Genomic DNA, 13,945 nt, shown 5'->3' on the forward strand with positions numbered 1-13,945 from the left:
GTTGAGAGTGTTTATATGAATAAATTTATATTATTATATGAAATTGCAATATTAATATAATAGTAGTGGATTTAAAACAAAAAGTATATCATTTGAGCTAAAATGTAGGACTTATTTTGCTAAGATGGCTCCCTCTAGTAGTTGAAAACTCAACTATACGCGTGTCGTCCATGTTCCGAATGTGTTGTGACTTATTTTTGTTTTGTGTTAATTTTCAATTAGGTTATTATAAATGTGAAATGCAAAAGCATGTGTTATCCCAAATAGTAGAAGGTTGCTCCGGCTGAATGGATCCCGCCGTAGCGTGGTATCAGCCCGAGCAGGAAGGACCCGCGAAGCGCCTGTGGCTTCGTATCTGGGAAACCCAAAGTGAAATAGACAAAATGAATTTAAAAAACTTAGAGAACGCTAATCCTAATGTGAATAAAGCTCAAGACTTTATACCAATAAATGATGTGAACGGTGAAAGTAGGAATAATAATTATTTCAACCCAGCACGGAGGAAAATGAACGATAACCGTGCATCGACTTTTAACCTGAACAAAAATCGTGATGCTCTCATAGGTGAATTCGGTGGTTGTCCGTGGAGAATACCAAATTATATTTATAAGCCTGGAATTTTGGGGTAAGTAACCTTCATAAAAATGAGTAGTCGCATAAGTCTGTCAAACGTGTTTGTCAGGTTGGTTATAGCAGCACGGCGTGTTAATGAAGTTACTAGATAGGCGCGTGGCCGCTGGCCGGCACAGTGTTACAGTTCCGAAAAACGAAATTCATTCGTCACTCTATGTTTCATATTTCGATCGTAATCATTTACCCGCGTATTTGCGACAGTCGTATGCAAGAATTACCTTTGCAGTATCGTAGGTTATCACACAACAAAAAAAAAAAACATTAAATCATTAATAAAATATTTTTTTTTATCTATTTGCCAATATGTCTTACTTACATACATTAATAATATGCCTTGTATCTATTGTTATCAAAATTAAATTATAAGTTCTGGACTTGACCACGATTATGTGACCCCCTCCTGGCGCCAAAGCTGGATCCGCCCATATACTCAATTTGAAGACATGTTCTTCTCAAATTCTAAAAATCCATTCAAGAACAAATAAATATATCAACATTGTTTATATTAACAGAACATTTAAATTTTTTGAATAGAGATAAAACTTATCAAGTTTCATAATGTAGTATACTATAGGTACACAATGTTTATCCAAACATATCAAAAATTGTAGGCATCAGGTAAATTTTAAAGGTACTCCTGCTCAATCTATATTCACATGTAGAGAAATATGGACATAAAGGCTAAATTTTAAAGGTGATTTTCTCAAAATTCTCTCACTCTCTCAAATGTATTACACTGATTGCAGTGTAATACATTTGAGAGATTTTCTCAGGATAAATATTGAGCGTGAGCATTGGCTCACGCTCAATATTTATCCTGAGAAAATTGGACTCAAAAGGCTAAATTTTAAAGTTGATTTTTTCAAAATTCTCTCTCAAATGTAGTACACTGCAATACTCCCGCTCATGTATATTCACATGTAGAGCAATATGAACCTAAAGGCTAAATTTTAAAGGTGATTTTCTCGAAATTCTCTCACTCTCTCAAATGTAGTACACCAGGAGTGTCCTACATTTGAGAGAGTCTTAATATTTATCCTGAGAAAATTGGACTGAAAGGCTAAATTTTAAAGGTGAATCTTTTAAAAATATCTCGACTTACCATAGATGTACATTGAGTAGCATGATTACTAAATTTTTACATAATCTTATCACATACAGATTGTATTTCCTGTGACCAAGTGTTTTTGTTCCATTCATTATAATCTAGTGGTTGCAGGGAGTTCCTACATGTGTATATTTGTAAAATGCCATATATTATGACTAACTGTTCCCGCGACTTCATCCACATGGAATTTAATTTTATTTTTCTAAAATAAAAATAGCTTAAGTCACTCTGGTTTTCCTTCGAAACATATAAATGTTTTACATCAGCTAACTGCCAAAAAATGTCCTGTCAAAATCGGTCCAGCCATTTCAGAGATTAGCCAGAACAAACAGACAGACAAAAATTGTAGAAAATGTTATTTTGGTGTATGTACGGTATTTATATTCATGTGCTATATGCACGTAAAAAACGGTTATTTCAATATTACAAACAGACACACCAATTTTATTTATATGTATAGATCATTAAGTCACAAAATAAAGCAATAGGCCTTTATTTTATTAATAAATTTATTATTATGTTTTATTAATATAATATTTAGGAGTTTCTTTTTTAATTAATTAAGTAATTATGCATTAATTAGTAAAATTAGACATTATAAAATTAATTGTGTAGAGTATTAGAATTATCTTCTAAATTGATTCTTCACTTTGGGTGGTATTTTTGTCAGCTTTCTCTAGCATATATTTTTACAGAATACATTAACATATATGCCAATGTATTCTGTAAATAATTCATCCTATTTCCGCAAGCTTTTTTCTGTTAAAACTTTGAACAGACAGTTTATGTCTTTTAACAATTTTAAGATTTTATTATACATCATCATCATCATCAGCCCACTGCAGTCCACTGCTGGACATAAGCCTCTCCCAAGGCACGCCACTGGGCACGATCTTCAGCCCTTCTCATCCAGTTACTACCCGCAACCCTACGTAAGTCGTCGCTCCACCTAGCTGCGGGGCGTCCCCGTTTATTATACATAAGTATACTTAAATAGTAATAATAAATTACTGTGCAAAAATCAGTTACAAAATAGACATAACTAAGTTTCTATATCTGTTCCATATATAATGCAATAGTTCTTAAAAACTATTTAATACAAAGTGCAATACTGTCTAAACCAGGCCTGTATCTAAGACACCATAAATTACTTGAATTAATTGAATATATTCAATACCATCTATGACCCTACTAGTATATATTTCATAGTATGTTATATTTATAAAAACATGCAGAAAAACTGATAAGAAATGAAGAAGATAGCAATTGTGTATCTTCGTTACTTGTCAGTTCTTCTCAGCTGAATTGGCTAGCGAACTGGACTGTAGGGATAGCGGAAAAGAATATGACTTTCTGCCTTTTATGTGTAAAAGGCAGAAAGTATATGTTGTTGGCAGCTTGTTTATATGTCTTGTTGTTTTTATATGTCACTTTTGACTACTTGTTGTTACATTTTCTGCGCTGTGAGCCCTTTTGGGAAATATACACTTTTTTACTATTATTTGATTTTAATTGAAATAGTAGTTGTGTTGCCATTCCAGTCACACTATATGAATAAATATTTTTTTATTTGATTAGATGGGTATATCGAAAATGAATGCTTCAGTCATATGCTATGTCAAAAGCTGTGTGGAAGGTGGACTCTTTCAGTTTATATAGCAATATGAATTTTTAAGTTTTTTTCCCCTATATTATATTATGCTATACTAGGATATCTGATTTTTATTGGTTATTATTATACATAATTAATTAATAATGGGGAGCTCCCCATTATATTTAAAATCAATTATTTGATAAGATATATTTATTTTACCTTTTATGTCATTTACGACAGTAAGATAATGTCAGTTTTATTGCAAGCAATGAAATTATTCTAAACTATCTGTTTCCGCGACTTCGTCCGCTTGGAATTTAACTCTATTTTTCTAAAATAAAAGCAGCCTAAGTTACTCCTTATTACATCAGCTATCTGCCATAAAAAGTCCCGTCAAAATCCGTCCAGCCATTTCAGAGAATAGCCAGAACAAATGGACAGACAGACAAAAATTGAAAAAAATGTTATTTTGGTGTATGTACGGTATTTATATTCATGTGCATGTAGTAAAAAACGGTTATTTCAATATTACAAACAGACACTCCAATTTTATTTATATGTAATAGTTAGATTAATAATTTTTCATTACCCCAGCATAATAAAATTGTAAATTGTCGCTAAAAACTATCTCAACGGGTCAGCTTTCAAACAAATAAAAATCGCATGAAAATAGCTGTATTCGTTTAGGAGTTACAATACAGATATACAGATATTGTGGGCGCAAAAAAAAACAGTTTGATCGCATTATTGCAGGTCTTCCTTAAACTTATATGAGAAGCATAATCTTTCAAATAAAAAGCATTACTCGATATCCTATATCATCATTGTCTTGCCTTTATCCCATTATCTGTGCTCGGCGCAGTATGTCATTCTCTTCCACTGCTCTCTATCGGTCGTCATATCTAAACATACTCTTCTTTTATTCATATCATCTTTCACACAATCCATCCATCTTTTCTTAGGGCGGCCCCTCCCTTTACATCCATCCACATTCATATTATACACTTTCCATAAGACATGGTCCTCATTCCTCCGCATAACATGCCCATACCAGCTCAATCTGTTACCTCGCAACTTTTCTATAACCGGCGCAACTTTCAAATTTACTACTCGATGTCCTATCAGACAGAGAAAAAAAATTATTTAAAAAAACCCTTTTTTGAAGACATGAATACACTTCTTAAAAAGTTATACTTAAAGTATCCATCAATGTCAGGCTTTAGTAACCATTTGATTGGGAACTAACTATTCAACTTGAATATCTCAGTGGTCTAACGATTTTAGCACATCGCTTTCCTTACGATGGTTGCGGGCTCGATTCCTCGCACGCAGACATTTGTATCCATGACTATGATTGTTTGTATCGGTCTGGGTATTATCTATTTATGTTCTATATGCATTTACAAAAAAAATATCTTTTATATCAGTTGTCTAGTACCTATAACACAATTCCTGCTTACCGTGGTATTAGATGGCGCTGTGTTAATTGTCCAGGAATATTTATTTTATTCAAAGTCGAAAGTCAAAATAATTTAATCATATAGGATATTTTTGGTCACATATGTCTGGCGGGGCACTAGTGGAGTGTGACCAAGTGAGCATGAAATACCTGATTTTATTTTATCCCATCTTGATATCGCATATAGGTGTATGGTAGCCCATCTTGAGAAATGGTTACGAGTTTCAAGGAATCGCATGGAGGTCAACCTGAGCCACATTACTAACAATCCCCCTTCTCTTCAAACCTGATTAACTAACAATACTAAACTCGAGAGAATGATTTTTTTTAATCAACATTGACTCGAGGCGAAGGTGTATTCGTTTAGGAGCTATAATAAAAATGATATACATTGTACGAAAAAAAATCACTTTGCATTAAATGGATAACATTAAAAATGTGGGAACACACAAATCACATTTAAGGGGATGAAAATTTGTATGAAACTTTGTCAGTTTTAAACCGATCGGGCTGAGACTTTGCATACATAAAGCTACTATGACGTCGGCATCCCCTAAGAAAGGATTGTGATAAATTCCATCCTTAAGGGGATAAATTAACGCGAGCGAAGCCGCGGGCGATAACTAGTGTATAATAATGTACAAATCGCGAGAGAGCGATTTTTTTTTAATTCAACATTGACTCGAGATTTTGGCGTATGCATACGGCCTTGTCAATAACAGTCAGTGCACTCGGTGGCAGTGTAATAAACGATTATGTCATTATCAGGCCAGCAATATAATTGTATATTATGAATTGCGATAGGTTTGTTTTGTTTGTGCGCATCTACAGAACCGCTGTATGTTTTATTTAATTGAAATGAGAATTAGTGTTTTAGCCTATTTGATGGGACGTGGTAACTAGTAATATTAACACCATCGATGTGTTTAATGTGAGGCCCGTGATACTGAAGCTTTGCCGGACTTTGGCGGAAGATAGCTCGTAAGCACTACGAACTGACGGTAGATTTGACTTATCATAACATCTAAATGTATGTATATAACTTAAAGGTGACTGACATAGTGATCTATTAACGCACAGCCCAAACCGTTGGACGGATCGGGCTGAAATTTTGCATGCAGGTAGATGTTATGACGTAGGCATCCGCTAAGAAAGGATTTCGATAAATTCCATCCCTGAAGGGAAAAAATAACGCGAGGAAAGTCGCGGGCAAAAACTAGTTATATATAACGTTACAGTGGTGAGGTGATAACCGTTTCGCTACATATTCAAAACTAGCCGTACACGCGACTTCGTCCGCGTGGAAATTTGTTTTTGTAAAATAAAGGTAGCCTAAGTTACTCCTTCTTACATCAGCTACCCCCACTCCCTTTTAATATTCGAATGACTGCACAATTTAAATAATGGGATAAAGACTAGGCAATGATGATGAAAGTCCATAATAGACCTACATTAATAAAGATATTTTGATTTGATTTGATTAGATTTGAAAACAGACAATATCCTAATAAACTCCTTTAATATTCTAATGTATGTAGGTAACCTTGAGATCTGGACTGCACAATTTCTGTGTAAGTTGTTTTAAAACATCAAAAGGCACTGATAAGAGATAAGATTATTTGTGTTATTATTTGGTGGTATTTACCGTGAGTAGCAATAAACAAGAACCACTGTTATCGTAGTTGTGTTTATTGTAATGACTAGCTATTCGCCCCGGCTTCGCACGGGTTTTTTAATGATGAGATTGAGGCCATTAGTAACGTCAATCTAATAAACAGTGTAATGATTTTTTTTTAAATAATAAATAATTAACTCTGGATAATTAACACAGCGCCATCTAGTCTCGTGGTAAGCAGACCTTGTGTTATGGGTACTAAACTACTGTAATACTTTTTTTTGTAAATACATACATAATATACATAGAAAACACCCAGACATATACAAACAATTATACTCATGAATACAAATGTTTACATCGTGCGAGCAATCGAAAGCGCTACCATCGGAAGTGAAGCGGCGTGCCAAACCGCTAGACCACCGAGGCCACTATAAATATTTTCCGTCAAATATCTTGTAAATATTTTTTTAATATGGAAAAGTATTTATAATTATAATAAAAAAAAACAAAAATCGTACGTAAAACATACGGTTTTTGGTTTCTTTTTATTATGCTATCAGATAAAAATAATAATAACAATGAAATACTCTGTGGTACTTTTGAAACGAATTGTTATTCCACAGCGTATAAAAATAAATATCTAAATAACAATGTAGTAAAAACCGGATATTCTTAGAACGGTAAACAATAACGCTCTATTTGTGATTTTACGGTACGGCGGTTACCGAAGTTTGCCGATTGAATTTGTAATTGATACACATTGCAATTAGATCAAATGATGTAGTTCAAAACAATTTATACAAATTGATTATCATCTCATCCGTCATACTCGTGAACGGATGCTGCTTGTTGGGGGTTGCTTGGGGACTGGTCTGTTCAGGTTACGAACACTGATTAGACTTTTTGCTTTTGCAATAGCATATGCTGGTGGTCCCTCTATTCTCCCAAAGATGAATTTAAAAATTGTGCGAGGAATCGAATTGCGATCTTCGGAAGTAAGGCGATGTGCTAAGCCGCTAGATTGCTGAACCTTTTTTTTATACTACTATGATGGCAAATGCTACGTTTACATTCAGCCGCTTCTCCTGCCACTCGCGCTGCTGGAAATATTGCCGGGCGACAACTGAGCGAGAGGGCTGAATGTTAAAACACGCTGCCTCTCGCATTGCCAGTCCTTTGACTCGCGCAAGAAAAACCGACAATCGAGGGAGCGCCGGGCAGCGCGAGTGACAGAGCCAATGGCATGGGAAGTGTTTCTACTCGTGTTTACACTCCCTCGCTGCTCACTTCCGTGCTCACTTCCCTGCCCCCTCGGGCTGAGTGTAAATTGTGCAAAACAAGAATACGGCCCATCTGATGATGGTAAATGGTTACCGTAGCCTATGGAGGCCTGAAACATTGTCAGCTGTCAATTGATTGGACTGAACTAATATTTTGTCTATTTGGGGTAACAATTATATTCAGCTTGGCCCTTATGTCTGAAATTTGCTTATATATATATTTTTTTTATTGCGGGGATTGGGTTGTTACGCGGTGTTTTAGACCTGCATAGATCTATTGTGCTCGCCCTTTTTCAAAGTTAGGTACCCGACGGTAACCACGGTAACCAGTAAACACGGTGACCCGTCAGGACAAGAATTGAAGCGTATTCTTAGAAGCGATAGTTTTATATCCTCAGTTTATAGTGTATACATTCCAAAGAAGATATTTCGCATATGCATTTTTTTATGGATGATAAAGGAATAATGGGCGTCCGCCTGCGCTAACGGTTTACGATGGCGGGGCACCAGTGGACGATGATAAGGTGGACATGAGATCAGGTCAGTTAGCCCATCGTGACAAATTCACTAGGAATTTATCACGATGGTTTCCAGGGGGAACTGCGTGGAGGTCAACCTGACATGGTATATTGCTAGCAATGAGATCATCGGTTCACGTTATTAATAAACTCCTTTCCCTCCTCGTATATGAATTTTTTTTTTAATTTTGGGATGATAATGAAATTTTGCACCCGCCTGCTCTAACAGTTTACGCTGGCGGGGCACCAGTGAAGGATGATAAGATGAGTATGAGGTGTAGTGTAGCCCATCGTGAATTTATCACGATGGTTTCAGGGGGAATCTTCTTCGACATAGTACATTGTTAAAATCAAAGTCACATTCCTAACAATTCCCTTTCCCCCAAAACCTCGTAAATGTATTAGTGGGCTCCAGCTGCATAGGATGTGTAGTGGCGTTTCTTCTTCAAAATCTGTAAATCTTTGTTAAGAACAGGCCTAAGTTGGCCATGTGTTTAAAATTGCATATAACATAGAGGTATTTATTAAAACCGGTTTAACGCATTTACTACATTTCATACAATTTACTTCTTTCTATTTGTAATGTAATTAAACAGGTTCTACTTGGCATTTCCTGTACCCGGTTTCGATCGACAATGCCAACTAGATAACGTTTTTGTTCGGACTACTCTAATGTTGGCAGGCCTTTACAGCTTCACCGGACGATAGGGGAGTGCAGATGGCACTCCAAACCCGCGGAAGGACTTATGGAGCGGCTAATGCCCAACTCCCGGGCGGATACGACTTTAGTCTGAGGGCACCGCTAGGAGTTCGACCCTCGTCGCAGGCCGTCGTAATTTCGATGCCCATTTGAATTGGACGGGGGATCTATCTTAGAGGGTCTAGATAACGTGTCAGGAATTGGAAGATCAAGTCTTATTAGTTTATTCAAAAGAAAATCGATCTAAATTTTGACGGGACTTTTTTTTGTCAGGTAGCTGATGTAATAAGGAGTAAATTAGGCTACTTTTATTTTAGAAAAATTCTCAAAATTTGTTAAATTCCACGCGGACAAAGTCGCGGGAACAGCTAGTATTAATTAAAACCCTAGCTTTTGGTGGTTGTACCAATCGCCCGATTGTCTAAATAAATACTAATTAAAAGTAAGAACTCACACGGCAAGTGAGGCGTTACACACTGAAACGCTATCGGACATCTATTAGTATTGTCGATCGAAGGTAGCGAGTGAAAGGCTTGGACGCCGGACGGTCGACAGTGGAATTCTACTGTTGCATTGGCATTTTATTAAGGGGCTGAAGGTAAACACCTTACGTGCGTAATGTTGTCGTATGTAAATCAGTTTGTATCTGCATTATTTTTATTACCTATACAGCTAGTATAGGTACCCGCGACTTCGTCCGGGTGGAATTTAACAAAAAGTTTGAGAATTTTTCTAAAATGAAAGTAGCCTAAGTTACTCCTTGTTACGTCAGCTATCTGCCAATAAAAGTCCCGTCAAAATCGGTCCAGCCGTTTCGGAGATTAGCCGGAACAAACAGAAAGACGAAAAGTTATCTTGGTGTATGTACCATATTTATATTCATATGCATGTAGTAAAAAATGGTTATTTCAATATTACAAACAGACACGCCAATTTTATTTATATGTATAGACTATTTGCCTCATCGGCCAGCTGTACTAATAAAGAAAAGAGCGTATGTTTATATTACAGTATTGTACTATTGAAGTACAATTCTAAGTTAGTAATTGAACGCTATATGAATTTGTATAATTTGATATTACTTTTATTTTTCAAAAAATTCAAAATTCAAAAATCATTTATTCATGTAGGACACTTTAGCCGCTTATGAACGTTAAGTTTTTACATTATATATTTTTTTTCCTAAAGTCCAGTTCGGTATATAGATTCAATTGAGAAGAATTGGCAAGAAACTCAATTGAATTACTTCTTTTTAAAAGCCAAACTGGCTTTTAAAAAAAAGTATATACATTGTATATACTTTTTATGTAGGCAGTATTTATGTAGGTGTCTATGTCTAACATTAAATGAAAATCCCATTCCATTATAATTATAAACGTTCTATAATTGTTTTTAATACTTTCTTAACAAACAATAACAAAATATATGTATAACAAACACTGGTAGAGTTATAGATATAATAATAATAATAATCTCAGGACAATTCACACAGCGCCATCTAGACCCAAGTTAAGCTAGCTAAAGTTTGTGTTATGGGTACTAGACAGCTGATACAAGTACATAGATATATTTTTATTTTGTGAATACATATATATTATACATAGAAAACACCCAGACCGATACAAACAATCATACTCCTGAATACAAATGTTTTGATCGTGGTAGGAATCGAAGCCGCGACTATCGGAAGTAAAGCGGTGCGTTAAACCGCTAGACCATGGAGGCAGTGCTGTTCAACAGTGAATAAATTTGAGTGAGATTTTTAAGGAATGAAGATAATTCTCTGACAAATGAGATCATTCCAAGAGTTGATAATTGCAAAGATTTTGATGAATCAATAGAAACAAGGTCAAAATGTGTAATTTAATTATATACTAATAGAGCAAGAGCCCACGACGGCCAGACATACGTCGTAAAGGTGAAAGTTCTTGTACGTGTCCCCAATACAGGTAAGAACGATCCCCACACATGAAACCTAGATTGTGGTTCCTTTGGCAGGCAACAGGTAACAAAGCTGAAATTTATATATATTATTCAAAGAACTATTAAACTGTGTTTCCTGAATTGCCAGACAGTTTTGTTGGTTCTAGCATCCTACGAACAATATATGAAAAATGGAGTTTCTTAAAATAACGAATTTGATATGAAATTTTTCACCTGCCAAAGGTACCACGATCTAGGTTTCATGTTTGGGCATTGTTCTTACCTGTGTTGAGGACACACATAGAAAAACTTTTACATTTACTAATAAGACGTATATCTGGCCGTCGTGGGCTCTTGGGCTATAAGCATTTATAGACGTGACGTGTAGCTGAAACTAAATTAACAAGGAATTACATTTGGAATTTACTAACTAGACCTGCACATTATGAATCAGTCTCAGAAATAATATTATCGTCGGTACAATCTTTCACTTAATCTATACATATAAATAAAATTGAAGTGTCTGTTTTTAATATTGAAATAACCGTTTTTTACTACATGCATATGAATATCAATATGGTATGTATTGAAATTTACAACGGGTGAAACCGCGGCCACAACTAGCATATAATCATGAAATAGAAAAAGAAAATTAATGTAATAAATGTTTTACCAGGCTGCACGAGGAGATCGAACACTTCCACGCGTACATGACGCCGACAGAGACAGAACACCTGATGAGGTCTACAGTGGTCTCCCGTATCCGCAACGTGATTCTCGCGCTATGGCCACAGGCCCGCGTCGAGGTCTTCGGCTCCTTCCGCACTGGTCTCTACCTCCCCACTAGTGATGTGGATCTAGTCGTCATCGGTGAGTCTAATAATTTCATCATTATCCTTTTCTATCATCCGACATAGTCCTTTTCCAAGGCACCCTACTAGGCTTGATCTTCAGCCCTTCTCGTCCAATCATTACCCGCAACCCTACGTAAGTCGTTATTCCACCTAACTGCTGTTTAAGAATTTACCGAAGAAAAAATTAATTAATTTCGTTGTTTATGGGCATTGCAATCACTATCCCTTTCTTAATTCCTTGTACTACCCACCCCCATCTTAAAAGGGCAGCAATTCACTTACCCTCAAGTAATTCGCAAGATTGTTACCTATGCTATAAAAATATAAGAAGTGGAAAGCACGTAATTAACAGTGTATCGAAGTATAATAATATATAAGAAAGAGTGATAAGTACAGGCGTCCCTCAGGGCACTCATATATGACCCTTTCTTTCTAGTATTATTTGCGTATGAATTATGTTGGAATTGTGCAATATCTATCTATCTGGCCTGCCCTAACGATATTCGCTAGTGACTATGATACTACACCAGTGAAGGATGATAGAATGAGTATACAGTCAGGCCAGTTAGCTCATCGTGGCCATTTCATCAATTGGACCTGACTTTAGTAAGCCCTTTGATAGCAATATACCATCATTACTAGAAGAGGACATTCTATCCTTTTTCTTACCTTACCATTCTCTTCATTCCTCTGTCTCTTCCACAATAATCATAAGCATAACACAATAATGTAACAGATTTTTAGCAACAAGACTGTCCGTTGTTACCTCTTTGTCTTGTTTATAATTGTGTATCTTTATATGTATTTTCTGTGAGAGGAACAAATAAAGAGTTTCATTCATTCATTCAATAATTTTACATTCATAATTTTTCTAGTATCTTATCTATGTACATATAATATTGACGGACATGTTACCTAGTGTAGCAAAAAATGAAATTAGCGGATTTGAATATGCTGTATCAAACATTATGATGCATGTCATAAATCAATACGATATGCAATCTTATCTGTCTCAAGTTGAAACGTATTTAGCATACTTTCATGAGTCTATTTACTACCTGCGGATTTGTCTATTTAAATTATTTTAATATGTAGATATGTTGGAGCTTCAGCAGCTCCAATAATACAAATGTTGATATGATAAATAGTTTAATTGCTGATTCTTTACAAGATTATAAAATAAGGTGTAACTTTGCCGCCGTACTATGCACAAGTGGCGGTCGGCTCCGTTCGGGTATTGTCGGTGTCCTCCGGACGGACCCCGCTGGTCGCGCTGCTGGTTGATCAGAGTGCCGTGTAATGAACAGATATATTATGTACTGTGTCTGCGTTTTCATGAAATTTATAGCCTACTAGCCTGACCGGCGCAACTTCCTCTGCACCATACTTATCATATTTTGCCCAATTTACATATCTTTTTAAATTATAGCCTATGTGTTATTCTGATGTGTAAGCTATATTAGTGTAAGGTATCATCAAAATCCGTTCAGTAGTTTTGCCGTGAAAGAGTAACAAACATCCGTCCATACTTACAAACTTTCGCGTTCATCTACACATATAAATACAAGTGTCTGTTTGTAATATTGAAATAACCGTTGTTTACTAGATGCATATGAATGTAAATACGGTACATACAAATTAACATTTTTTACAATTTTTGACTGTCTGTCTGTTTGTTCCCGCTAATCTCAGAAATGGCTGGACAGATTTTGACGGAACTTTTTTTGGCAGACAGCTGATGTAATAAGAAGTAACTTAGGCCACTTCTTTTTTCGGGAAAATTCTCTAATTAACCTTTTTGTTAAATTCCACGCGGGCGAAGTCGCGGGAACATCTAGTAATATAAATAAGATGTATTATTTTGATGTAGCTATATCTGAAGTAATATGATGGTTTCCAGGGGGAACCGCGTTGAGGTCAATCTGACATATATTGCGATTGAGTAATTAGTTCACATTACTAACAATCGTTTCAATTTGCTTCTAAGGTTATTATTTCCAATCTAGTGCGTTGTGAGATATTTGATATTACTGTAGAAAACGAGGAGATGTTCTCTTCAGTAGTTTGTTTGATTATTTAATTGAATTAATGCTAATCGGTAGTTTGTAATCTTTTCTTTCTCAGCTTTTTCTAAAGCTATCTCTAACAAAAAATAAAATCTAAGTATTTATATCAGTTGCCTAGTACCCATAACACAAGCTCTACTTAGCTTGGGACTAGATGGCGCTGTGTTAATTGCCCAGAGTTAATTATTATTA

The 13,945-nt window shown here is 35.6% G+C and overlaps 1 protein-coding gene across 1 annotated transcript in view; it reads left to right on the forward strand.

The window, feature by feature from the left end:
* The first annotated feature begins 287 nt into the window (after positions 1–287).
* Positions 288–13,945, forward strand: part of LOC131849717 (terminal nucleotidyltransferase 4A-like) — a 32,752-nt gene continuing 19,094 nt past the window's right edge. The window contains exons 1-2 of the mRNA XM_059199832.1: positions 288–625; positions 11,510–11,703. Of these exons, the coding sequence (XP_059055815.1) occupies positions 288–625; positions 11,510–11,703 (532 nt within the window). The remainder of the gene's footprint in view (positions 626–11,509; positions 11,704–13,945) is intronic.

This window comes from Achroia grisella, unplaced genomic scaffold, assembly GCF_030625045.1.
Source record: "Achroia grisella isolate CSIRO2021 unplaced genomic scaffold, CSIRO_AGI_Agris_v1 utg660, whole genome shotgun sequence".
In the NCBI taxonomy this organism is placed as follows: domain Eukaryota; kingdom Metazoa; phylum Arthropoda; class Insecta; order Lepidoptera; family Pyralidae; genus Achroia; species Achroia grisella.